This window comes from Macaca fascicularis, chromosome 7 (genome assembly GCF_037993035.2).
Source record: "Macaca fascicularis isolate 582-1 chromosome 7, T2T-MFA8v1.1".
NCBI classification, from domain to species: Eukaryota; Metazoa; Chordata; class Mammalia; order Primates; family Cercopithecidae; genus Macaca; species Macaca fascicularis.
The window spans coordinates 9,131,873-9,157,911 of NC_088381.1; the positions used below are offsets into that span (position 1 = coordinate 9,131,873).

Sequence of the window (26,039 nt, forward strand, 5' to 3'; positions counted from 1 at the left end):
TTGGGAGCCCTAGTAGAGAAGAGGTTAACACATTATCCCAAAAGGGGATTTGCAAATTCCTTTTCCAAGGTACCAAAGAAGATTCTCAAGGTTTTAAATCTAATCATATTTATGTCTTTTCAACAAAAAAAAATAAAATTCACGATATAAGCTAGCTGCTTTGCAGAGGCAGGATTCTAAGGGCGTCACAGCATGCAGGCAGATAGTATCCTGACATACATATGGCAAAATTTTCTAGAAATAGAATAGCAATTACAAATAAAGATGGAATCCAAGTACACATGAGCCTCATTTCAAGTTAATTCTACATATGTAAAAAGCAGACACTATTAACTGGGGTCAGCAAAGGGAAGTATTTTATGCTTTTCTTCAGGCTACTTAGGTTATATTTACACAGTATAATTACATAGCAATGCATTTTTTGATAAGTCACTTATAAAACCCATCTCCTACAGTCACACAGCACACAAGTATTGGTATCTTTGCTCTCAAGATGGTTCTTTGCCTGACAGCATTTCTTCCATCATATATGAGGTTCTGTAATGGCTGAGAGAGAAATCTGACTTCTTCTACTTCAATACAGACAACCTTTCATCATGGACAAGGGAGCAATGGTTTCTGCACCAAGGGAGCAGCAGCTGGAATGGAGTTCCTCTGACTCATAGACTGAGAATTTCCCTGCCGATTCTCAAGCTGGTTTGGCCACACTTTATGCATTCACCCTGCTTAACAGTCTTTTGTTGATGGTGTGGTAACATGTGGCCTTACTCAGTAATAGAAAGAGCATGTGGAGATATCCTCAAGGCTCCTATGTGTGTTTCCTCTAGCTTTCCAGCAAGGAAATAAGCTGTCTTCAACAAGCCCACACTTATTTTTGTTTTACATCTTAAGTTAAATTTGAGAAATTAGAACAGGAATTATCTAAAAGACGTGCTACTTCCATGTTCACTAACCCTGATCAACAGAAGTTCCCTACGCATGCCAAAACTGTAAAGGAAGGAAATCTGTTAAGATTTCAAAGAAGGTGTGGAGTCTCATGCATATCACTTCTACTGATCAACCCCAGAGGGCTGATAGGTAGCAAGTGATTGATGGGTGACATTCATTTGGCCCTAATTTTCCTATCTGAAAAGGAATGGAAAATATAACACAAGTTTCCAACTTGCTACACTCATAAAACCAGGAGGGTGATCACCATCTACCTGTCCAGCTTGACCACAAATATGAAACGCATAACTGCACCTGCCTTACATGTATGTCGTTTGTTGGTGAACGTGGGCTGAGCAATTCCTTGAGCTCCAGGAAAAGACAAAAAAAGTTTGTCCTCAGAGAATTTACAAAAGCCAGAGTAACATTCAAGAATTTAAAATATTAAAATGGATTTGAAAGATGACATAAAAGCTATAGGACAACTTTACTGTGAGTATGTAACCACCATGGAGAGATGGGCTAATGAAATCACCAGAGCTGCCTGTGGTCAGCCAGGATGCAAGGGGCCATGGGCCTCAGAGAAAAGATTCATGAAATGAAGGATGTTTCAGGGCCGCGTGTATATGCTGCTGACAAAGCTTCCTACCTTTTTGGAAGAACTCCTCTAGTTTGTCCTTGAAAGGCTGGAGATACTCCTTTGGGGACTCCTTGCACACCACCACCATCTGTTTCTCACTTGCTGCGAAGAGAAATTTAGAATTAGACTTACTCAGGAACACGTATTTGCTGAGCTCCTGCTATGGACCAGGCACTGTGCTATGCACTTGAGTATCAGTTGTGCACATTCCTTGTCAATTACCGCTTGTCCAAATTCCAGGGTTGGAGCGGGGGAGGGGAAGAAAAACCAGAAATAATAAGCAAACCAACAAAAATAATTAGTTCATTCTACACCACTCTTGAGGAACAGGGCAATGTATAATCCTTCCATTTTTCTTCTAGAGATCCAGAAAAGTCTCTGACTTGGGATAGGTAAAGTATTCTGCTTGTGTTCTCCCAAAGATGAAGAGAGGCAAAAACTACTCGAGGATTAGTCTCATGAAATTAAAGGCCCCAGCCCTCTTCAGATTCATACTCCAAAAGTAGAACGTGAAAAAGACATTGCAGAAATTCTCAGGCATCCAAGTTGTCTAGATACCAACCTAGTGATTGGCCAGGGTGACACACGCATCCCAACATGAGAACTAAGCCCAGGTTGGGGAGGACCCTGCCTGTTCTTCATGCTTCCCATTCACCTATCCTTCCTTTTAATCCTCTACTAACACATGGGAAATAATTTTATATAATTTACTTCAGATAGACAATCTAAAATTTGTAGTAGAGTACTGTTTGATAATCAAGTCTGAGGTGACTTGACTTTTTAAAAATGATCTCTACCTTATTGGATAGTTATGATTTGGCTACATGGAAACTACAGTATTCATAGTTCACCATCACAAAAGACAGTTAACCCAGGCAAGAGGCATCTCCCGAAGGTTCCTATGTGTTTGTGCCAGTTACAGCATGCACTGGGAAAAGAAAGGTTTCATTTCTACAAAGCTAGAGCTGAGTCATGATCACTTTCATCTGTTGACTATGGCTGGAAATTAGGTATGTTCTTGTCCAAAAGCCTATTAATAAAGCACTGGATTTTCACCATAAAGATATCATGCCACCAGGTTCACAAAATAGAGAGACATATACTACAGATCTTGGAGGAATTTATAAACACACAGGTAAGGCATTTTGGAAGAAGGAGGTTGGGAAGGAAATCTTTATTTACATTGGGAAATTCCCATCCAATAATTTGGCATATTTAAAACTAGCATCTCAGAACATATACTGCAGACAAAGCAATAAACATGTCAGTTCAGAAATACAGAAAATGCAAAAGACACCACTTAAATGTTCGATGAAATTAGTTATCTGACACTTTCCATGTGCAATATTGCCAACTAGATTGCAGAAATCCTAGACAACTCTGGGGCCTATAAAATGGTGCTGAAAATGAAAGCACAATTTGAGGGGACCCTTTGTCATTTTCTGAGTCAAGGTCAGAATCACCTACATTCTCAGAGGTATCTAGGGATTTCTCATGACACAGGGATGCTAGATCACAGGACAGGGTACCTAAATTCAGGCTCTATCTATTGACATTGTTTCTTTGTAAGAGTTTTTATAGAGCTATCTAGAATATCTGCTATTAGCTATTCCGACAACCATTCCAAGGCTATCTAGGAAATCCCGTCCATTGGGATGCAAAGACTAATTTTTAAAATGACTTACTGAAAAAATACAAATCTTACCTTGAAACAACTAGAACAAATTCTGTAAATCCAGTCAAATAATCATGTAAGACACTCATTTTTCCCACGTTTTTTCCTTTCTTTGTAAGCTTTTTTGTCCTCTCTGCAATAGCTACTTTATAACTTCTCTGCTATTATGAGATTACCCTTCACCTCTTTTGAAGTAGATGGATCTGTGGCCAAACTATAAGTATGTCCTTCCCACTACCATTCTTTTCTCAAAATAGGACACTTTGTGTTAGAGTGGTATCCAAGGAGCGAGAGAGTGGACAGAGCTGATGTACATTTTGCAGGTGTAACAAACAGGTCTTGCTGATTCAGTCAAGGAAGGGTTGAAGCAGATGGAAGGCTAAAGGGGTGAACAATGGGTTGCTGGAAGTGCCATTTCTGAGATAGAGAATAGTGGGGAAGTATCTTGTTGGATTATGTTTTTTTAAGAGATAGAGGAGATCAAGAGTTAAATTTGAAGCTTGTTAAGTTTTCTCTAGTCTCTATAAATTATAAGGCAATCTTGTCCCCTGAAAACAAAGGGGGAAAGGTACAAAAGAAGATAAAACTATTAATGGGTTCTCATTGCGAATTCTATTAAATTCAAACTTCGGAGCCTTGGATTTAAGGCCTTTTCTATTATGACATATTTCAGCTCTATTTCCCACATGTATTTGACTAACCAAACCAAAGCTGTTCAATGTGTTCCACTTATATTATTCGGCATTCCCAGTTCCATGTCTTCATTCATGTGGTTCTCTGCTCTGCTCTCATGCCATACATACTTTCAATGATATCTGACAAAGTCCTGTTCATCCTGAAAAGCTTCTCTGAGATGTCAACATTGCCATAAAGCATTTTTCAATCCAATGTTTTTGCATCTTTCAAACATCTCTATTACCTTCTGCATAGTGTTTGTTTTACCTTTAATTATATGTATTTATGTAAAAGTCTATAAATTAATCCCTGAGAAGTCATCGTGCAGGATTCATTTACTTCTTCCCAAACTTCTCTAGAGAGCTCCATGTATCTGGCCACAGCATCAGATCTCCTTATCTTGGCTGAATGTCGTGGTTCGCACCTGTAATCCCAGTGCTTTGGGAGGCCTAGGTGGGAGGATCACTTGAGGCCAGGAGTTCAAGACCAGTCTGGCAACACAGTGAGGCCTTGTCTTTCAAAAAAATTTTTTCAGTTAGCCAGGCATGATGATGCATGCCTGTAGACTCAGCTACACGGAAGGCTGATGTGGGAGGGTTGTTTCAGCCCAGGAGACAGAGGCTGCAGTGTCATACCACTGTACTCTGGCTGGGCAATAGACCGAGACAGACAGACAAGAAAGGAAAGAAAGAATGAAAGGAAGGAAGGAAAGAAAAGAAAAGGATAGTAAAGGAAAAGAAATGAAAGGAAAGGGAAGGGAAGGGAAGGAGGAAGAAAGGAAAGAAGGGAGAGAGAGAGAGAGAAAGAGAGAGACGAAAGAGAAAGAAAAAGAGGAACGAAGGAAGGAAAAGGGAAAAAAGGAAAGGAAGGAAGGAAGGAAGGGAGAGAGAGAAAGAGAGGAAGGAAGGAAGAAAAAGGAAAGGAAGAAAAGAAACAAGGAAAGGGAAGAAAGGGAGAAAGGGAAAAGCAGATGAAGGAAAAGGTTTCTTCATCTTAACTAGATTCTCATGTGTAGGAAAGTTTAAATAAAATTAGCAATGTTGGCCTGGCACAGTGGCTCACTCCTCTAATACCAGCACTTTGGGAAGCCAAGGCAGATGGATCGCTTGAGCCCAAGAATTTGAGACAAGCTTGGCCAAAGTGGTGAAACCTTGTTTATACAAAAAATACAAAAATTGGCTGGGCATGGGGGTGTGCACCTGTGGTCCCAGGTATTCAGGAGGCAGAGGTGGGAGGATCCCCTCAACCCAGGGAGGTCGACACTGCAATAAGCCATGACCCCACCGCTGTCCTCCAGCCTAGTCTCACAGGGTGAGACCCTGTCTAAAAAATACACATACATACATATTAGCAATGTTGACCCAGACTCCAAGTGGGCTTTCCAGAGATGCAGTGTGAACTGCTTGTCTCGTCTCTTCCTTCCCCTGCTTTCCAGGAGGGCGGTGCACCAAGGGGTCACCGTCTCTGTACTCCTCAAACACGGTGAGGTGTCCCAAGATGATCTCAAAGGGTTGAGAGTATTTTAAAGACCCCCAGAAACGTCCACCACCTCACCCCATGAGTCATAAGCAAGGTAACAGAGATGATTATCCCGACTGGGTAGTTCCGAAGCAGGCGGGGAAGGTAACAGAGATGATTATCCCGACTGGGTAGTTCCGAAGGCAGGCGGGGAAGGTAACAGAGATGATTATCCCGACTGGGTAGTTCCGAAGGCAGGCGGGGAAGGTAACAGAGATGATTATCCCGACTGGGTAGTTCCGAAGGCAGGCGGGGAAGGTAACAGAGATGATTATCCCGACTGGGTAGTTCCGAAGCAGGCGGGGAAGGTAACAGAGATGATTATCCCGACTGGGTAGTTCCGAAGGCAGGCGGGGAAGGTAACAGAGATGATTATCCCGACTGGGTAGTTCCGAAGCAGGCGGGGAAACAGGAAAGACATCTGCTTTAAGGAATCGGCATTTCTTAATGAACATCTGTGGCCACATAAAGTTTCCTATTTCCAGTTATGATTCTGAGAATACAGTTAAAGAAAGGCTAGAATTTCCCACAATATAAATTGGGAAGAGTTCCTTAAATTATTTAATTAGGCTGGGCGCGGTGGCTCACGTCTGTAATCCCAGCACTTTGGGAGGCCGAGGCGGGTGGATCGCGAGGTCAGGAGATCGAGATCATCCTGGGTAACACGGTGAAACCCCGTCTCTACTAAAAATACAAAAAAAAAAATTAGCCGGGTGTGGTGGCGGGCGCCTGTAGTCCCAGCTACTTGGGAGGCTGAGGCAGGAGAATGGCGTGAACCTGGGAAACAGAGCTTGCAGTGAGCCGAGATCCGGCCACTGCACTCCAGCCTGGGCAACAGAGCGAGACTCCGTCTCAAAAAAAAAAAAAAAAAAATTAATTAACCCTCTACTATATTCAAACTCCAACAATTTCATTTATATAGAATTGTTTTCCATAAACATAGGATAAAACATGCCTGCAATTTACTAACAGGACATAATCGAAGGCCTGACAGTAATTCCTTCAAGGTTACTCCTCCCTGGCTCCTCCCTGGTGAAAGCAGAGCTGCAGGCAGAGCTTGTTTCCCCAATTACAAAAGCAATACTTTCGCTTTTGCCTGAATTCACAGGGTTGATCACTGCAGCTCTCCCTTCGTGCTAGATGTGGTGACAGAGCCCATGTGGTGCCCATCAAATTGCTTAAATTTTATGAGGCCATATCATGGGGGTGGTAAAGAGCTTGTGCTTGGATCGAAACCTATGAGGGCTCAGGTAGGCCGTGGCTTGTTTTTCTCATCTGCGAAATGGGGACCCCCCGCAACATAGGCATGATATGGTCATTAACATAATACATACACAGTGATTTGCAGAATGCCTGGCACAGGCAAGCAGGCTCATAAATATTATTTGTTATTTTTATGATTTAGCGAAATTGGTTGGGAAACATGTCAAAGTCAGAACAGCAAGAGAGTCATGGCTGGGGATTATTCACCACAGATGCTGGGCACCGTATTTACAGAAATGTGCCACAGTGCAAATCTCCTGTTTAGAACTTGGGGATAATGATTTTCATTCCCGTGCTGAAGTTCCACCACCCATTGTGGAATTCACTGAAGAATGCAGGCAAAGCCTTGGGGAAAGACGAAGCAAAATGGGAAATAAATCCCCCAGGCCTCCAAGCCTCGCGGTTTTGAAATGAGAAACTGAAACCAGTACAAACGCGAGCAGCTCCACTGCTGTGCTCCGAGGTCCACGCTGCACCCCACGGGCTGGGATTCCCACGTGCCCTGTTAGAATCAAACTTCCCCACATGATCGAAGGAGAGGGCTGCCCTCCCACAGTCCCCACAGAGCCGCGTGCCCCGGAGCGCCAGGCAGCCTGCCTGTTCCAATTTGTTGAGGTGGCTTATCTGAGATGCTTTCTAGCAGACAAACGCGAGACCTGAAGGCTAATTAATGATGACACCGGAACTGGCAGTGCATAAAGGAGAGAGGTCATGGGCAGATCCACAAATGTCCTTTACTGTCCAACCAGAAGACTCGCATACGATACTGCTAGACGACCAAGGTTGCCTCAGGCACAGGCTGTGCCAGGAGCTGCAGTGTTAAAAGCCAAAGTCACCCCAGGTTCTCTTTCTGTTCCTTTTCTCTTTATACAATTTTTGGCAATTAAAAATATATTAATTCCCGCAGTTAGTTGCTACTAAGTGATCATCGTGAGACACAGATGAAATATTAAAAACCAATACACAGTGAAATAACAGAGACTACATTGAGAATATTTTGCCTTACAGTTGTTAAACACTTGTGGAGTATTTTAGTGTAAGGAAAGATACGGCCTTGACTATTTTAAGATTTCAGATATTAGGCTGTTGAGGTCAGAATTATCTGGTTTTTGTTTTTCACCCCTAAGAACAAGGGAATAAAGCTTATTAAGCCACTTAAAAAGCCTAGGTAGGTTAGAAAAATGTAGCAGTAAGACCCAGATATAATTCATAAAAATCAAATACATTTAATTGCTTTATAAATCAAATGTATGTGGGCAATTGGTACAAAGATATGAAACTTGTTTCTTTTCATATGAGCTGAAGGCCCTGTGGGCTTAGTTAAGTCAGAATACAGTTTTAGAGGCAAGGAAAGGTTTATCAGCTCATCTGCTTTTCTAATCTAGAGTTCTCTCTTCTTCCCTGTCTGGTTACCTAAGTCTTACCCCACCCTTCCACAGTCCTGTGCCAGTTCTGCCTCTTCCTCATTTTTACAAGATCCACGTCCTTTCCACAAGCTCCCTGCTCAAAGGACCACCATAGAAAATGGTTGCAGCAACAAATGGAATTTTTTGACTAAAGTGAATTTTTGTATTATATCAACAGGCTTAGATGAGAGATACAAATTGAAATCAGAGATCAAAAGCCCAGAATGCTTGGTTAAGAAGTTTATCATACAGGAATCCATTCAATAAATACATCAATTAGGCCGGGCACAGTGGCTCACACCTGTAATCCCAGCACTTTGGGAGGCCGAGGCAGGCGGATCATGAGGTCTGGAGATCATCCTGGCTAACACGGTGAAAACCTGTCTCTACTAAAAATACAAAAAATTAGCCGGGTGTGGTGGCGGGTGCCTGTAGTCCCAGCTACTCGGGAAGCTGAGGCAGGAGCATGGCATGAACCCGGGAGGCGGAGCTTGCAGTGAGCCGAGATCGAGCCACTGCACTCAGCCTGGGCGACACAGCGAGACTCCGTCTCAAAAAAAATAAATAAAATAAAAATAAATAAATAAATAAATAAATAAATAAATAAATAAATAAATCCATCAGTTCAATACATGCCTATCGAGCACCTACTATTTGCCATGAATTGTACCAGATTTTGGGGAGAAACAGACTAAATTCTCTGACTTCAGACATTATAGTGAATGGGTCACCTACTAAGATTTCCTCATGGGCACGGCATATAGTAATTATTGTTTCTAGTAACTTGAGCTGCAGGCAAACCTACAAGTTATTTCCCTCCATGTTCATCTATTCTACTTCAATCCCTTTAGTAAGAATGGGGCCGTCTAGTGTGCTTCCTGGTGCTTTTCACATGTTCAACGGTGGCAGTGGTGGGGCGGGAGGAGGTGGTTAGAAACAGTAAATGCCCTTTTAGCTTTCTGACCCCAAATACACTTTTATCAAAACAAATGTAAAAACAAATTCAGAACTCAGAACCTCAATATTAGCATAACTTGCACAATTTTCTTCTGATGGTATTGGCCTTAAACTAAGGAATTACATAAAATGCAATGTAATAAAATACTAAAATTAGAACAGCAATATTTTATTTTGGCTGGCAGCAATTCAGGGACTTCTACGAAAGGGGAAAATCATACTTAAAATTAATAAAATATTAGCTATTTTTTCATTTGCTTATTAAAGCTTGGCACAAATGAGAAGGTACTATTTTGTGGCTATCTACTGTACATACTTTTTTATAAGGCCATATAGAAAAGGCCACACAAAGGGAGATTTCAAGTTGATTTAAGCCAAAAACAAATGATAGAAGCCTGCAATAAAAGGTACATATTTCATGTTCTTGAGGTCTGATGCTACATAGCAGGAGTATTTTAAATCTTGGCAGGGTAAAGAGCAGCGAGTGGTATTACTAGAAATCACAGGGTGAGGATAAGTGGGAGAGGGCAAAGGGAAAATCTATTCAAGGAGACACTGACATAGGTTAGATTTTGAAGGGGACTGCTAGACTCATTTTCTACTAAACGGCCCTTCAAAGCCCACGTTTCTCAGCTCAAATCAGACTGTGCATTGATGACCCGTGTGTGGAAAATCTATGTGTAACCAAAGGTATTCTCCTTCTTTAACCTTGGTTTGGGGATTCACCTGACATTACATCCAAATTTTTCCTCCTAATGACTCTATTCATCCAAAGGCAAGACACTATATTTAAAGTGGTCAAAAAACTCCTAATTCCCAGTTATCCATTGAAGTTAAAACACAGGCTTTAGACACATGGAACCCAGGTCGGAATATTATCTCAGAATAACAGAGCTACATACATGGACTTAGACAAACGAGTGCCTTTTATATCTACACATACACAGTGTCTATGCCTCAAAAGCTAGTAAGAACATTATACTTAGTGAATAGAGCTTTGGTATATTCCAAGAAGTAGAAACAATCCAAATGTCCATCCATTGTCTGATAGATGGATAAATAAAACATACTTTATACACAGAATGAAACCTTTGGCCATCAAAACAAACGAAGTACAAATACATACTACAACACAGATGAACGTTGAAAACATTATGCTAAGTAAGAAAAGCCAATCACAAGGGATCACATATCCTCTGATTCTACTTACATGAAATGTCCCAGTAGGCAAATCTATAGAGACAAAGTGGGACTAGCAGTGGCTGAGGACTAGGAGAGAAAGAGGGAGAGAGAGACAGGTGACAGCTAAGGGTGCAGGGGAGAAAAGTTTTCCTTTTGGAGTAATATAAAAAATTGATTGTGGCAATGGTTGTACAACTTTGTGAATACACCAAAAGTCATCAGATTGTACACTTTAAATGGGTGAATTATGTGGAATGTGATTTCATCTTACTAAAGCTGCCTAAAGCTAAGCTAATTAGATAGTCAGCCTTACACTGGAACTATAATGAACAGATAAATGAAGAATGCCTCATCTGTACTTCTTTTATTTAAGGTATATAATTTAAAAAATCTTAGGTGCAACTATGTCTTCATTATACTACTTACAATATTACTAAACTAGGAATCAGAAGTGAGAAATGAGTTTGAGATGCACATATAATTGAGAAATTAAACATATTAATTGATCTTCAAAAAGTAGGAATAAATGTTATTAAAAGACCTGGCTGGGCGAGGCGGCTCACGCCTGTGATCCCAGCACTTTGGGAGGCTGAGGCGGGCAGATCACCTGAGGTTGGGAGTTTGAGAGCAGCCTGACCAACATGGAGAAACCCTGTCTCTACTAAAAATACAAAATTAGCCAGGCATGGTGGTGCACACCTGTAATCCCAGCTACTAGGGAGGCTGAGGCAGGAGAATTGCTTGAACCTGGGAGGCGGAGGTTGCGGTGAGCTGAGATTGTGCCATTGCACTCCAGCTTGGGCAACAAGAGTGAAACTCCACCTCAAAAAAAATAAAATAAAATAAAATAAAATAAAATACCTACTAAAAATAACTGAACTTAATAAGAGAAATACAAGTAAAGCATTTAAAAGTGCTAACTTTTGGAAAACTAAAACAATAGCTTTGGTACATTCTTAATTGTGGTATACAGCTATGTATATGAGTGTATCTATACATATATATTTACACATATACACCAACAATTGGTACATTAGAAAAATTTCCTCTTTGAACTACTCTTGATTTAAAGTTGCATTTATTCTATCTTAGTTTTTCATACACTCTATTTGGCTGGAAAAGTTATTTAATATCTGACTCTTAGTTTCTTGATACATAAACTCTTGTGAGGACTAAATAAACATGCAAAAAAAGCATTTTGTATACTGAATAGTAAAATGCTAGCCAAAATATTCTTGAGCTATTTAAAATAGTCAAACAGTAGGAAGGCTGGCTAGATAACAGTGTACATGGTTTTATTCTTTTAGTTTCTAAGAAGAGCTAAACAATAACAGCAACTTCACAAGCTTTGAATCACTGACATTCCTAATATTTATGTTTAATAAACAAATCAAGTTATAGTCTAATCCTTTTTACAGTCTGTCTTTGAAAATTTGCAATAGTCACTTTTTCCTATTTCTTGTTTCATGACCCATTGAAATCTACTTCCTCCCCATTGTGACACTGAGAAAGCACTCTGAAGTCACTAATTAACCCATCCTGTGGTCAGTGTCCTCATTTTCTATCTCCTTCGCTGACAACCCAGCAGGATTCCGCATCTTGACTACTTCTCCTTTAGTAAAACACTTGGTCCCTTAACTTCTGTGTTCCCCAGTGTGGGCTTTCCTCCTACTTCTGCCTGCCCTGTTTCCTGTGCAGCCTCATCTTCCTATACGGAGTCATTAAATGTTCAAGTTCTCTAGGGTTTGGCATAAGGCTTCTCCTCCTCCCACGCTATGCTTTCTGTCTAGACAATGTTATCCAGGTGAACATTTCAGCAACCCTATCTGGGATGTGTCTCCCAAGTTTACATGGCTAGCCCACAGTTTCACCTCCTACAGAACTCTTGAATTCGTTACTCTCCACCATGCTGCTGTAGTCTCAGCCTCACTGTTCTTCCCCCATCCGCCCTGCCTCTTTCTGATTTGTTCTCCATACCTGAGTCAAAGCGACCTTTATAAAATCTCATTATGCCAGTCCCCTGCTTAAACCTGCAGGCACCTCTATTACTTTGAGAGGCTGTCTTCAGTCCCTCAAGCTGGCCTGCAAGGCCCTACGTGCGCTACTTCTCGCCCGCCTTCCCAGCCTCACCCTGCTCTCCCTGCCACAGTGGCCCTTCTTTCCGTTCCTCAAGCATGCTCACTTCTTCCCACCATTATGGTGTGCTCCTGCTGTGCCATTCTCCTCCACTTCCTAGTAACCAGGGCCTAGTCAGGGCTTAGTCATCACTACGCCCTCAGCTCAAAAGTCTCATCAGGATTTCTTTTCCACCTTCCATTCTGTGATGAGAGGCCCTCTGTTACAAAGTCATGGCACTGTATACCTTTCCCTTTTTCATGATTATTTGACTGTCTCCTCCATTAGGGAGAAATTGTATTTTTCTTACGGTTAAATCTCCAGTATCTACTATAATGTCTATCTAGTGAAAGATGTTCAATGGGTATTTGCTAAATAAATGAATCAACTACCAATTAACGGGGAGAAACTTAAACATGTGCAGTATGGATATCAGTGTCTTGATAGAATTTGGCTGAAGTATATGTACACTCATGTACCTCATAATGATGCTTCTGTCAATAACGGACCACATATAAAACAGTTGTGCCATAAAATTATAATAAAGCTGAAAAATTCTGATAGCCTAGTGATGCTGTAGCCTTTGTAACACTGCAGTGCAAGCATTACCTTTCCTTTGTTTAGATATGTTTAGATACACAAATGCTTACCATTGTGTTATAATTGCCTACAATATCCAGTAGAATACTGAATACAGTTACAGTATAGTACAGCCAGTAGTGTAATATACTATAATTATATTTAGTATTCTAATGAATAACGTTGGGGACTGTAACAGTACAGAAACCTGCTGTGCAGGTTTGTAACCTAGGAGCAACAGGCTATACCATATGGCTTAGGTGCGCAGTAACCTACACCATCTATGTTTGTGTAAGTACACTCTGTGATGTTTATACAATGATGATATCACCTAATGACATATTTCTCGGAACGTATCCCAGTTGTTAAGTGACACATGACTGCATGTATGTACATGTAGACATAGACATATGCACATACACTGACATGTGAAAAACATATCTCTTCATTTGTATATGTATAATACACGTAGATGGATGCAGGGGCTAGAGGAAACACTAGTACACTGAATACCATGCCATTTTCTCTCACATTCACGCATTCAGATATGAGATACACATTGTTTTTTAAAAAAATCCCTGTATGGGTTCCATAAATACTCATACATTCAAAATACTTACCAAGTATCTGCTATATGCCCCTGAGCTGAATGTTGGGGACAAGTATTTAATGAGACCTATTGGTCATTTCTCCTCCAAAAAACATTCACAGTCTAGCAACAATGAGAAACAAGGAAATGAACAAATTGTGATATAGTGTGGTGTGAGGGAACACTGGGTATAGGCCTGTATTTCAGATTGGGCCCGGAGTTAGTAGCCAGGAAAGGTTCTCCAGGAGAGAGAACTTACGAGTTGAATTGCAAAGGTCAAGGAGGAGGCCAGCCCTCAACCAGAGTGAGGAAAGAGAACTGTATAAGGGGAAATGTCATGAATAAAAGTAACACAGGATGAGAATGCCCGGGCCATTTGAATGAGTTAAGTGGTGTAGCACGTCTGGAGCTGTGGGAGCCTCTCTCCTCAGATCACGAGTGTTTTGCATTCAGATCTTGGTGTAAAGGAAAGAGTGTGTGTAGGGGAGAAAAGCTTCTGGGCCCCAAAGGTACCCCAGGTTACACACTGAGGTGAACATGGAGAAGGCTGGTGACCAGCCTGGTTAGGAAAAGTGTCACAGACATGAGGGGCTTGCAATGTTACTTAAAGTAGTTAAGAAAAGTCTCACTGTGAAGATATTTGACTAGAGATGTAATCAGAGTAAGGGATTACTCCGGAGTCATGAGCAAGCTCGAGGTGGAAAATCAAAGGTGTTATTTAGAGCATGTTAAGTTTGAAATGGTAATTAGATACTCAAGTGTATATAGAAGTCTGCAGTTTTGGACTCACGGCTGGAGTAGAAACACACGCCAGGAAGTCACTGGTATAAAATTGGTATTTAAAGTGATAGCAAAAGATGAACTGCCATGGGGAGAATATAGCCAAGGAAGAGAAAGGGTTGCAGGACAAACCCTGGGGCATGTGCACAGTGGAGGAGAGGCCAGCAATGAATGGAGAATGAGCTGCTCAGTAGGAAAGTGAAGGTCTGGAGTTACATGACCTGAGAGGAAAACAGTGTTGCAGGAAAGAAAGAGCAGTCAGCTCTGTGCAGAAAGATCAAGTGAGATGAAGACAGAGAAGTAACACTGATTCTAGTGACACAGAGGTCACTTGTAATCTCAAAAGCAGTTCCAGGGGAGCTGGGGGTGCAGGGAAATAGCCAGCTTGGAGAGGCGTGGGGCAAAATGGAGAAAGATTCTGTAGCCACTTGTTTTCAGAAGTTAAGCTACAGAAAGAACGCCAAAATGGGGAAGTCACTGGAATCCAGCCAGAAAGATGGCTCTGCTGTTCCTGGTCAAGTGCTAAAGATCAAATGAGGCCACGGAAATGTTGTTTTCTTGGTGACTTTAACACGGATTTAGTTCTTATCTGCCTGGGACGTTTTTGGTAGTTTCCTTTCATGGTAGGAGGACTCCTTAGAAAGATTCTTCCTTTAATTTTTCAAGAAAATTCTCAAAGCCCTCATGTCACACAAATCATTCCATACAAGAAGATATTCTCCAGGGCTACTTTGATCACGTGCAGAAGAGCTCTAGCCCTTTACAGCGTGGGTGCCTCTTTCTCCAGAGGAATGTTCTGTAAAAATAAACCCACCAGGAAACTTGAGTCCAGGGGAATCCCATGATTCTGATTCACTCCACTGAGGGAGGCCGCCCAGGGGCAAATTCACCTTCATGTCCCATGATCAGGAGTGAGTATTCTCCATGAAAAAATTTAAGCAGAAGTGACAGGGCCAAGTGAGGACATGCCAGCGTGCTTTAGGACTTTTGGAAAGACGTGCAAAGCTGGGCCACTGACTACAGCCTTTGCACGGAATTGTCTAAAGCACCATTCAATGGTCCCTCCTACCAAACGTCACAGCTGAGTCAGAATTTCCACTGTGATGATTATGTGGTTACGGACGCAGCCTTGGTCTGTGAGACATTAGCATGAAAAGTATTCATTAATCACCTACCCATGACGAGGCCTAAATATAGATGGATTGGACATGATTTGATTTATAGGGTGTTAAGTGATTCAATCATTTATTCAAAAACATCCCTTTCATTGGTCTCCACAAAAATCGCCACCATGAGAAGCCTTCCCTGGAACTAAAGATGCTAACTCCAGAAATTTCATTAGAATTGCACATGTATTCAACATTGTCAAGAACAATTTAATGCTTCAGTAGACATTTATTTCTAAGATTGGTTTAGGACGTAGGGGATTTCAAAAGCAATAGGTAGGAAAGTTGTGTTAACATGGAAGAAAAAGGCACATCCTGCAAGGCTCTGACATCTAGGTGGGCTGTGTGGCGGGGGTCCTAGGCGGGCAGCCCAGGCATGGAGGTACCAGGCCTCTGAAGGGGAAGGGAACTCATCTTCGGGAGGACAGCAGTGACCAACTTCTAAAAAGTATTAGGAAGGTAACACATACACACGAAGATATTTGAAAAACATTTTTAAAACAGGAGAAAAACCAAATCAGTCATGGTACCACAACCAGAACACAGTCACCATCTAAGACTTGCACACTTTCTCTTTCAGGGTCTGGGCCTCGGTGTCACGGTCCTTGCCCCTCCATCATTTTATGGGAGTTGCCTTACTTGCATTTGATACAGAATTTTTTTGTACTTTGATTCTTTCTATTAACATATGCACACACTCTCCTGTTATTTCACAGACTCCACCGACATGTTCAACAGCCATATAAAATTCCATCAGGAAGGCATGCCACAGCGCACTTAATTCTCCTGTAGCTGGACAGTGAAATCCTTGCTACCTTATTCCCATGGGGAGTCAGGCTTCAGTCACCTCTGTGTCCATACAAACTTATTCCAGGTTGAGGGTCATTTCTTTAGGAAAGATACAAGAAATGAAATTCTAGGTAAAAAGGAAAAACCTTTTTAGAATTCTCGGTATTAGTGGTCAAACTGTTTTTGGTACAAAATGGGTTATACCACAATGGGAGAGATGAAGGGGAGAGATTTTTGGAAATAGGACCACTCTGCAGAGGTGGCTGGCTCCACGTAAGCTAGAACGGTGCCTGTCACTGTCATATAGGAGTTATGGTCATTGCATTTGAAGTGCACAACACTGGAATGGAAAACAGTAAGAGGACCAGGTATCCACTGAAGTGATTTACTCAAACACAAGACCGTAACTGGTGATATATCAGAGCTGAGACAGAAATTGGGGATTAATCACAGCATAAAACTAGGTTTGAGGCCTGTGCATGAAAGTAGCTTTTTTTTTTTTTTTTTTGAAAGGCCCTAATGTGTCACATTTAATTGGAATGTAAATTATGCTACTGTCAGCACTAGCAAATCTGTCTGAACTTGGAGGAAGTGTACAGCAAACTTACATCAAATACTCAGAGTTCTGTAACATACATTTATATAATTATAAGCACACATAATTTTAAATGCTCAGACTTTCCAATCAACAGTATCAAGTAATCATTTGGACACAGGATTACAATTCAAGTAATTTGTGAAGAACATATAGAGCCTACATTTTGGGGCACTCCGATTGAATAGTACTTCGAGAAGCATACAGGTATCATTAGTGCAAGACAACAGTAAAAAATCAGCAAAGGCAGAGCAAAGTTGTTAGGTACAATGCCTCACTGCTCCCAAAATTATAGCAACGCATCTTATCCACTGCTCTAATCAGGAAAATAGTACTCCTATACGAATGCTTAAATACTAAATATGTCCTCTCACATCAAAATGCATATTTTGTGGCAATTTTTACTAGAATTAAATGAGGATTCTCTCTCACATACAAATCTTGAAGGCCACAGGCCTGAGCCTCTTTATGAATCAAGGAAATCAGTCAGAGGAAGAGGTATTATAGCAATACTGGTCATAGGACGATTCCCCTTCCAGCAGTGCAACAGCTGGCTACAAAGAGGCCAGTGATTAAGATACACAAGCCTATTAGCAAAAAGCAACCTGTCCCCACATTACTCCACCAGGACAGCTGCAAGCCTTCCATGGTTTCTCTGACCTCTGAGCCCATGTTCCCATTTCAGCCCTTGCTGGTTAGTCACATTAACTGTAATTTTCTACTCTGGAAAGTGTTTACATCTAAATGAACCATCAGGGAATAAAGGAGAAATGACAGAAAGGCATAAGGAGGAGAGAGGGGGAAAAAAAAAGGATGGAAAGTTATTTTTAAAACACACAACCTAATCTGGTGGATGAATTCTGGTATCTAGTCTTGGCTCCAGAATCACTGGCAAAGCATGGAGCTGGCAGCCACTGCTAATCAGTTTGCCACTGTCTTCAGATTTAATGCAATATTTGGCTCAGACATTTAAAAAAATCCCCTATTCCAGCTAAAATATTTACACAGTCCTATGTGTCTCACTTAATGCCTGTTAAGCAATCGTCTTTTAAAACTCCACAGACACTTGTAAATCTGTCGGGAGAATTGTGGCCTATAAACAAGCTTTCATATAAAGAAGGCTGCATTGTCAATTTTGGGGGAGTAGGGATTTCTTGGGGTGTGTTTGAAAATAAAGTTGAAGATCAGAAATAGTTTAGAGAGGGTAACAAAGTGGCCAAGAGGCTCGCTTGCTGGACGCCGTTAGTGGTATTAACGGGAAGCCTCCAGACACTGATCTCAGCTATTTAAAACTGTGCTCTCCTGTAAACCTGTCATTGATCCTACCTCTCTCTTGAGTTATGGCGCAGGGAGAGTTTCTGGTCCAGCAGCCCCTGATAGTCTGCATCCTAGGACCTGTCAGGCTAGAGAAGATGAGCTGCTGAAGCCTTTAACAGGAGGCTATTACATGGTTATACACAATGTGAGTGTGTGTAAGCATCTTAGGAAAGATGGGGGACTGCTAGAGGAGAGGGGGAGTTCTGGACAGGGCTGATGTTGAGAAGAACAAGACGGCTGAAATGACAAATAAATAGTATCCACTGAGAGAGTCTAGGTGTCACAGATTCTGAAATGCCTATTAAACTCTCTAACATCTTCAGCCCTGATGTTAATAAGACTAAGTGATAAAACTTAAAGTCACGGGAGGCCCCATGCAAGCTATCTCCTGCTGGCCTGGGGAGCCCCAGGAATTTGTCTCTGTCTTTGGGATGAGTCAGGTGTATGTAATACGACTCAGCAAACCGCTCCATCATTTAATTATTCCTAGATTAGCTGCCTTTTTATTTTTACTCCATATTAATGAGTATGGCATTCGTTATGATTCACAATTTTATATTAGTTTTTTTTGTTTTTTCTTTTTGATACAGAGTCTCACACTGTCAGTCACTGGGCTGGAGTGCAGTGGCACGATCTCGGCTCACTGCAACCTCTGCCTCCTGGGTTCAAGTGATTCTCCTGCCTTAGCCTCCCCAGTAGCTGGGACTACAGGTGCCCGCCACCATGCCCAACTAATTTTTTGTATTTTTAGTAAAGACAGGGTTTCGCTATGTTGGCTAGGCTGGTCTTGAACTCCTGACCTCATGATCTGCCTGCCTCAGCCTCCCAAAGTGCCTGGATTACAGGTGTGAGCCACCACACCTGGCGTATATTAGCTTTAAAGAAGAAAAATTGTACATTAAATGTACATATCAGTTTAAAAACTCAAGCCCAGCTTAAAACACTCAATTTTGGGATTTGGTGGAGTTAGGAAAAGGTATGTCATGGATTGAAAAAAAAAATTAGATATTTGTAATTCCAAGGTATATAATGCCTTGAAACTAAGGTAGCAAATATTTGTTGATTCTCTTCAGGATCAGTCAGGAAGGGCTTTGCAAATGTTTTTATGAATCTTCAGAAGAGCTGGAGGGAAAACTGTATACTTTCCCTCTGTGTACTCTCTGTCAGACTGACAAGCGTTACCACTGTTCTCAGGTACAGTCAGATTCCTGTTCCTGAGCAGAAAAGAAATCAGAAGTAGGAATAAATCTCTCCCCTAGAAAATGGGGATAAAACTTACCCTTAAAATATGTTTATAAAGGACTTGATATTTCAGTGAGTTTATTTAAAATTAGCAGTGAACTCAGTGCTAAGAATAAATATTTGCTGAACAAATTAACTGATTGAAAAGGTCAAACAAAATCTGTCTCGTACTCTGCACTTTTTTTTTTTGATACCTGGAGATTTGATGACATTTTTAAAGACCATCCAAATGGTCCAGAAAAGGTTCAAAAACACGACCAAATTAGCACTGTTAGTACATTAGCCATTATAGATGTTCCTTGGGCATTTCCCCTTTCTGTTTACTATGGCAGAGGAAACATTTCTGGTCCAGCGGGTCCTGGTCCTCCCTGCTGACTTGGACATATTGCATTTATCTCTCACTCAGTAATTCCTTGAAAACAATACCAAATTCTCAAACTGTATAATCAAAAGCAAATGGCTCTTAAATGGCCAAGGGTGTCTTAGACCTCAGCCTGCTTTGTGTGTGTTATCTCATTTTACACCTTCCAAGAACCCTATGAAAGTTTTCCTGCTATCGTCCCCGCTTTTCGGTGAGAATTAGTAAAGTCACACAGACAGTAAGTGGCTGAGTCAGGATCTGAATCCAGGGGTAACAGACCCCCTGCCCTTATGCTATGCCGCCTCCTACTTTCACCATCTACAGGAAAGTTCTAGAAAAAACTATGGGACACCTATGAGAATGCTTTGTAAACTATAAGGAATTAAGTAAATAGAAGTTAAAAAAAAATCACCAAGTGCCACCACTGGGATCCTGTCATTTTAAATGGGGAAAACACCTCTCAGGAGGTTGGGTTAGTAAGTGGCATGGCAGAGACCGGAACCAGGGCTGTCAATTTCCTGATAGGTCTGTGATCTTTCCAGGGGTATTAAAAGGTAGAGTCATAGTTCATGACCCCTATCTACCTAGGAGCCACGCTGAGGCTGAGCTATCTGCGAAAGAATCTGGGAGAGGTAAAGATATCGGCAAAAACTGCAGTCCCCTTTGCAGGGACTAAGGAGGTCTCCCTCTAACTTCGCTCGTTTGGTTGACTGATATGAGAAGAATCCATTTGTGGATTGTGAATCTTCCACAGAGTCCAAGATACACAACTTACTTAGGCAGAAAAAGTATTTTGATATTCACAAAACTACCCACTAATCTATCTCTGTGAAGAAAATGTTTTGACATTTTATAGTAAGTTTATGGTATGGTAGCTTGGGCGCTGGTGTGGCAGTCAAGGACCCGAGTTCTGTGCCTGGCTGGGTGATCCTGGCCATGCCGCTTCCTATCTCGGAGACTCTGTTTTCCAAGCTGCATATGCCTGCCCTACTCACTTGGGAGAACAAAGCACCATAGGCAGGTAAAGTATCACCATTATAATTACAAGGGTACCTTTAAAATATCAAAAAAAACCCAGGAAATATCAAAGACACATTGTTAATGAACTTGCCAAATTAATGTTATTTTCCATTCCTCCTGCTTGATTCAATCTTCCCACTACCGAGTAGAATCCTGATCAAAAGCAGTTGTGTTGTTTCTAAACCTGTTTATTCCCGTTGTTCTTTTTATTGAAATTATGTAATTTTATAACTTGATGGTAAACTACATATATGACTATCAAAAGGTACTATTTCTGTAAGTTTTAATGAAAGAAGCTAAAATATTGCTGTTAAATGTAGGTATAGAAGGCCAGTGGAAACTGGGGCAACATAGCAACTAAACGCAACGTGGTAGTCAGAATTAGGTCCTGGAACAGAAAGGGGACAAAAATGGAAAAACCAGTGAAATCCATATAAAAACTAGCATTCAGTCAATCTAAATGCATCATTGCCAGTTTCTCAGTTTTAACAAATGTATCACAGCAATGTGAGATGCCAACAATGGGGAAACTGACAAGGGCTATATGAGAACTCTTTACTCTTTGCAACTTTTCTGTAATTTAAAAATTATTCCAAAATAAAAATTAAAGTATATTGTTTAAGAAATGTGGGAAACACAGTTTTAAAAGATTGAGAACAATTATAAATATCTAGAAAGATTCTATGGTGGTATTTGCAAGAGTCTCTACTAAACTTTAAAAATAACAGTAGGGAAATTACAGATGAACTCATTATGGAGTATGTAGGGAAGACCTACAGGACTGCATTCAACAGATTCATAATTCAAGAAAAGGCCTCATCCCTGCATCAGAAGACAGACAAAGGATACAATATTTAATTTGTGGTAAGTTAAAATGCTAAGGGATACAAGTATCATTTTCCATGATTTCCAATTTTGGTCAATTTTTTTCCATTAACCTACCACACTGGATAAGCGCTCTGGTCTATAAAGACAGACAGTATCGGCTGGACATGGTGGCTCACGCCTGTAATCCCAGCACTTTGGGAGGCCAAGGCGGGTGGATCACCTGAGAACAGGAGTTTGAGAACAGCTTGGCCAACATGATGAAAACCAGTCTCTACTAAAAATACAAAAAATTAGCTGGGTGTGCCAGCAGGTGCCTGTAGTCCCAGCTACTTGGGAGGCTGAGGCAGGAGACATACTTGAACCTGGGAGGCGGGGGTTGCAGTGAGCCAAGATCACGCCACTGCACTCCAGCCTGGGTGGCAGAGCAATATTCTGTCTCAGGAAAAAAAAAAAACAGGATAGATGGTATCAACACAAGGATTTTTGAGGCATGAATTAATTCAAGAGATCTTTCAGAGTCATTTACAAAGAGAATACCTAAGATGCAAGACTGATATAATTTTACAGTTCACTTAAAAAAAAAATCTCATAAATTGTCAGAATTCCTAGGATTTTTCAGTTGTTCTAATTAACTAAGTCAGTCTAGGGAGGAATTCAATACAGTAACCCTTCCTGAATAAGGAGAATTGTAGAATGCACTGAAATAGCATAGTAATAATAATCATCTCAGAAATTCAGGAGTTGGAATAAATCATTTAGCAAACTACTTTTCTAATGGTACCTCCTCTATCCACCCACATAATACAATCTTCCAGCAAGCAGTGGGTGAGGAACCTACTACTGCTCAAGGCCATCAGTTTTCTCTTCAGACAGCTTTAAAATCTGTCTCCCTAAAAGATTCTACTCACGGATGCTTATTTGACATCTTTGGCCATAAGGAAGTGATCTAATTTCTCTCTAATAGCAGAGTCAGCGATTATCTGAAGTTGAGTCATTTCTTCCGATGTTCATTTGCTCATTCATTCATTTACCTATTTAGCAAATATTAATTGACAACAAATATGTGGCAGGTGCTGACCAGCACAGTAAATATAAACATAAAAAAGGTCATATATCTGCCTTCATGAAGCTGGTGGAGGAAGACAGAAAATTTACAAATAAATAGCAAATAATATGAAATATGAATACGTGAAAGTAATATGAAAAAAGAAGGCTGTAATAGACAGCGCCTATTCAAAGTGCCTCCTGAAGATTGGGTGGGCAAGGAAGGCTCAGGGCATGGCACTCTCTGGCAGAAGGGCTTTCTAGGAGAGGGAACCACTACTGCAATGATCCTAGAGCATGAACAAGTACATCGTACTGGAACACAAAGAAGGCCTATGTGGCTGGAGTTTAGTGGCAGGAGGGGTGGGTGGTGTGAGAGAAGACTGGAAAGGCAGAAGTGGTTAAATCATGTACAGTTTGTAGGGCATGAGTATGAGGTTGGATTTGATTCCAAGAGGAATGAATCTGAAATAACAGAGTGCTGTAACCTATGCGACAGGTGGAGACTGGATTAAAGGAAGGGCAAGAGTGGAAGCAGGCAAACCTTCTTGACATGGGCCAGGTCAGAAGGTGGTACCTTGGATTACAAATGTAGTAGGTGTGGAGATGGAGAGCAATGAATTGATTCCAGACACTTTTTGAAGGTAGAGTCAACAGGACTAGCTGTCAGATATGAGGGCACAAAAGGAATCAAGGAAAAGTATGACACATTTGGCATATGCTATGAAAAGGGATTTCCTTTGTAGGATCCCAGTAAATCCTCTCAAACCATCAGTGGAGCAGGTAGCCTTACACTTATTTTTATATGAGGATACTGAGATGTCACGGATGAAATGATTTGCCACGGGTTACAAGGCTTGTGAAGCAAGGATTTGAATTCAGGATTTCTGACCCAGACTTTTCTATGATTGTAGCTTTTATTTCAATATTTTATGTTTCTTGTCAACTAAAAAAAACTCAACAAAACACATTCTATTAACCACATGTTTTTATAAATAGAGGGTAGAAATAGAGGGTGCAAACTGAAAGGAGGAAACCAGGACAACATAACTCATCCTTCCCACCTAGAAATGTCACAATCACAGCTTCAAAGGAAAACACAAACTTCTTCCATTAATTAAACGGATGAATCAAGTTTCAGTTTCCTCTCTCCTTTCTGTACAACTTGTCTTTGAAGGCATTTCATTTGGGAAATGTGTGACCTTTAGTCACCATGCTCACTTAATTGAATGCTTTGCATCAAAAGTCACCATGCTGATCAACATTTTACACCCACTGCTTTTCTGAAATACTTATCCCAGTTCCTTTGGTCTGTTTTGTTGAAATCATTTTACAAAAATAAATCATATCAGTTTTTTTTATTATTTCTAAAACTTTGCTTGCAAAACTAAATATTTTTGACACCATGGCAACATGGTCAGGACTCTGGCTAATGTATCCAGTCTTGTACCAGAGCTCAGACTTAGTAAACTTAGTAAACTACTGCTGTGGACAAATGGGCTGTGAAGGAGGAAAGAGCTAATAAATTAGACATGGTCAATAATCATTCAAGTCATGTCTTCTGGAGCTTCCCAAAAGGTGATAAATTAGCCAGACTTGTCCTAATGATCAATATCTGCTCTCCCTTCTAGAACACATCAGCATCCATTGAGTAAAGTGCAGACCGCAAGACCTCTCAGGGAATTTAAGTACTACCTCACACCTCCTGACGTACTTCCTCAGGCATCGCCTCGTCTGACCCTTTCAATATCCCTTTGTGTTGGGCAGAGTCCAGAAGTATGATCAGCTCCATTTTTTTTTTATTCAGTTGAGAGTCACAGAGGTTAAGTGATGTGTCAAAGTGCATAGTTTATCACGTGGTAAGTGAGAGAGAATTAACTTTAAACTTACATCTCCTAAATCCTAGTTCAGTATTATTTTCAACATGCCAGCCTGTCGTTGAAACTTTTGTTTCATTGTGGGTTTTTTGTTTGTTTGTTTTTATGCATTTGTCAAAGTTATACGTGCACACAGTTTAAAGAATCAGTGCATGCTATGCACTTTAAGAACAGCAGTCCCCCATCTCCACCCCACCGATTTCCTCCATTCCTCCTCCTCAGAGGCTACCTCTTTTACCAATTTTACCTGATTATTTGGTGCTTAGTAGTATGTCTCTAATAAGCTTCTATTGTTTCTTTTTTATTTTTCTCTTTATCAACTATAAATGATGTAGTTCTTTCCTACACTCCCATCTCTTCACTTCCATCACCCCAATGTAGCATATGGTACCATGACTTGGTTAGACTAGCGTTTGGTGTTGACATTATTATGACTTTGCAAAAACAACTCGCAGTCCCAGCTGATATATGTAAACTCGGATCATTCCACATTTCCCGCACATTTCCCCTTTCTCTCACACTTGCTCTCAGAATTTTTTTTTCTGATTTAGTTTGTTTTCTATGAACTTAGCGTTAAATGAACCTCACACTTGTTACTTGTATAAACTCTCTTGTCCAAACATTCAGATATATTAGATGCATTAATTGCATATTCCTTAAGAATCTTCTCCAAGATTCTTTTGACCTAATCAAATCCGAAATGTTTTCTTTCAATGTCTGGCTGTCATCCTGGGCTTTTTCTCTATGCTGGAGGCTCCATTCACCTTCCTTCTTCATTGGAATTTCTATTTCCTGTGACCTATGTCTTCTTCTTTAATGGGAAAGCACTTTCTCTAGTAGCATCCTGAAGATAACTCTATGGGAAATAAGTTTGAGAAATTGCATGTCTCAAAATGTTTTTAATCTGTCCTCATATTTGACTAATAGTTTGGTGGATATAAGGTTCTGGACTGGGAATAATTTTTCTTCAGAATCCTGATGCATTTGTAGCTTTTAGTAATGCTATTGAAAAGTCTGAAGTCAGTCTGTTTCCTGACTCTCTGTGTGTCATATATCCCCATATCCCACCTACTTCTAGAACGGGGTGATCCTTCCTTTTTGTCCTAAGTATTCTTAAATGTTCTAGTAATAGTATAAATCTGTTTTACTTCCCCGTATTAGTCAAATATCACATGGTTAGTAAGCGGCAGAATTAACTTTAAACTTATGTCTTCTAAATCCTAGTTCAGTGTTATCTTCAACACACCAGCCTCTGCCATTGAAACTTAACTGCCATACACAAAGCTTCATTTCACTGTGGGTTTTTTTGCTTTTGCATATTTTTTGTATATTAATCAAAGACGGGGGAGTAAAACAGATTTATACTATTAAATCATTAAAACATTTTTAGGCCTTTTAAAATTAGGAACTCCACATCCAACATTTTCAGAAATTTTCTTAAATGACTTTTTGCATATTTGCATAAATACGCACAAACTTGTGGTACGTGTAAGT

At 40.6% G+C, this 26,039-nt stretch overlaps 1 protein-coding gene across 19 annotated transcripts in view; it reads right to left on the reverse strand.

Annotated features, from left to right (window-relative positions):
- The window catches only part of FMN1 (formin 1), a 419,977-nt gene that overhangs the window by 89,089 nt on the left and 304,849 nt on the right, over positions 1-26,039 (reverse strand). For all 19 annotated transcript variants that reach the window (XM_073995420.1, XM_073995415.1, XM_073995421.1 and 16 more), the window contains one exon: positions 1,577-1,669. In XM_073995420.1, coding sequence (XP_073851521.1) covers positions 1,577-1,669 — 93 coding nt within the window. The remainder of the gene's footprint in view (positions 1-1,576; positions 1,670-26,039) is intronic.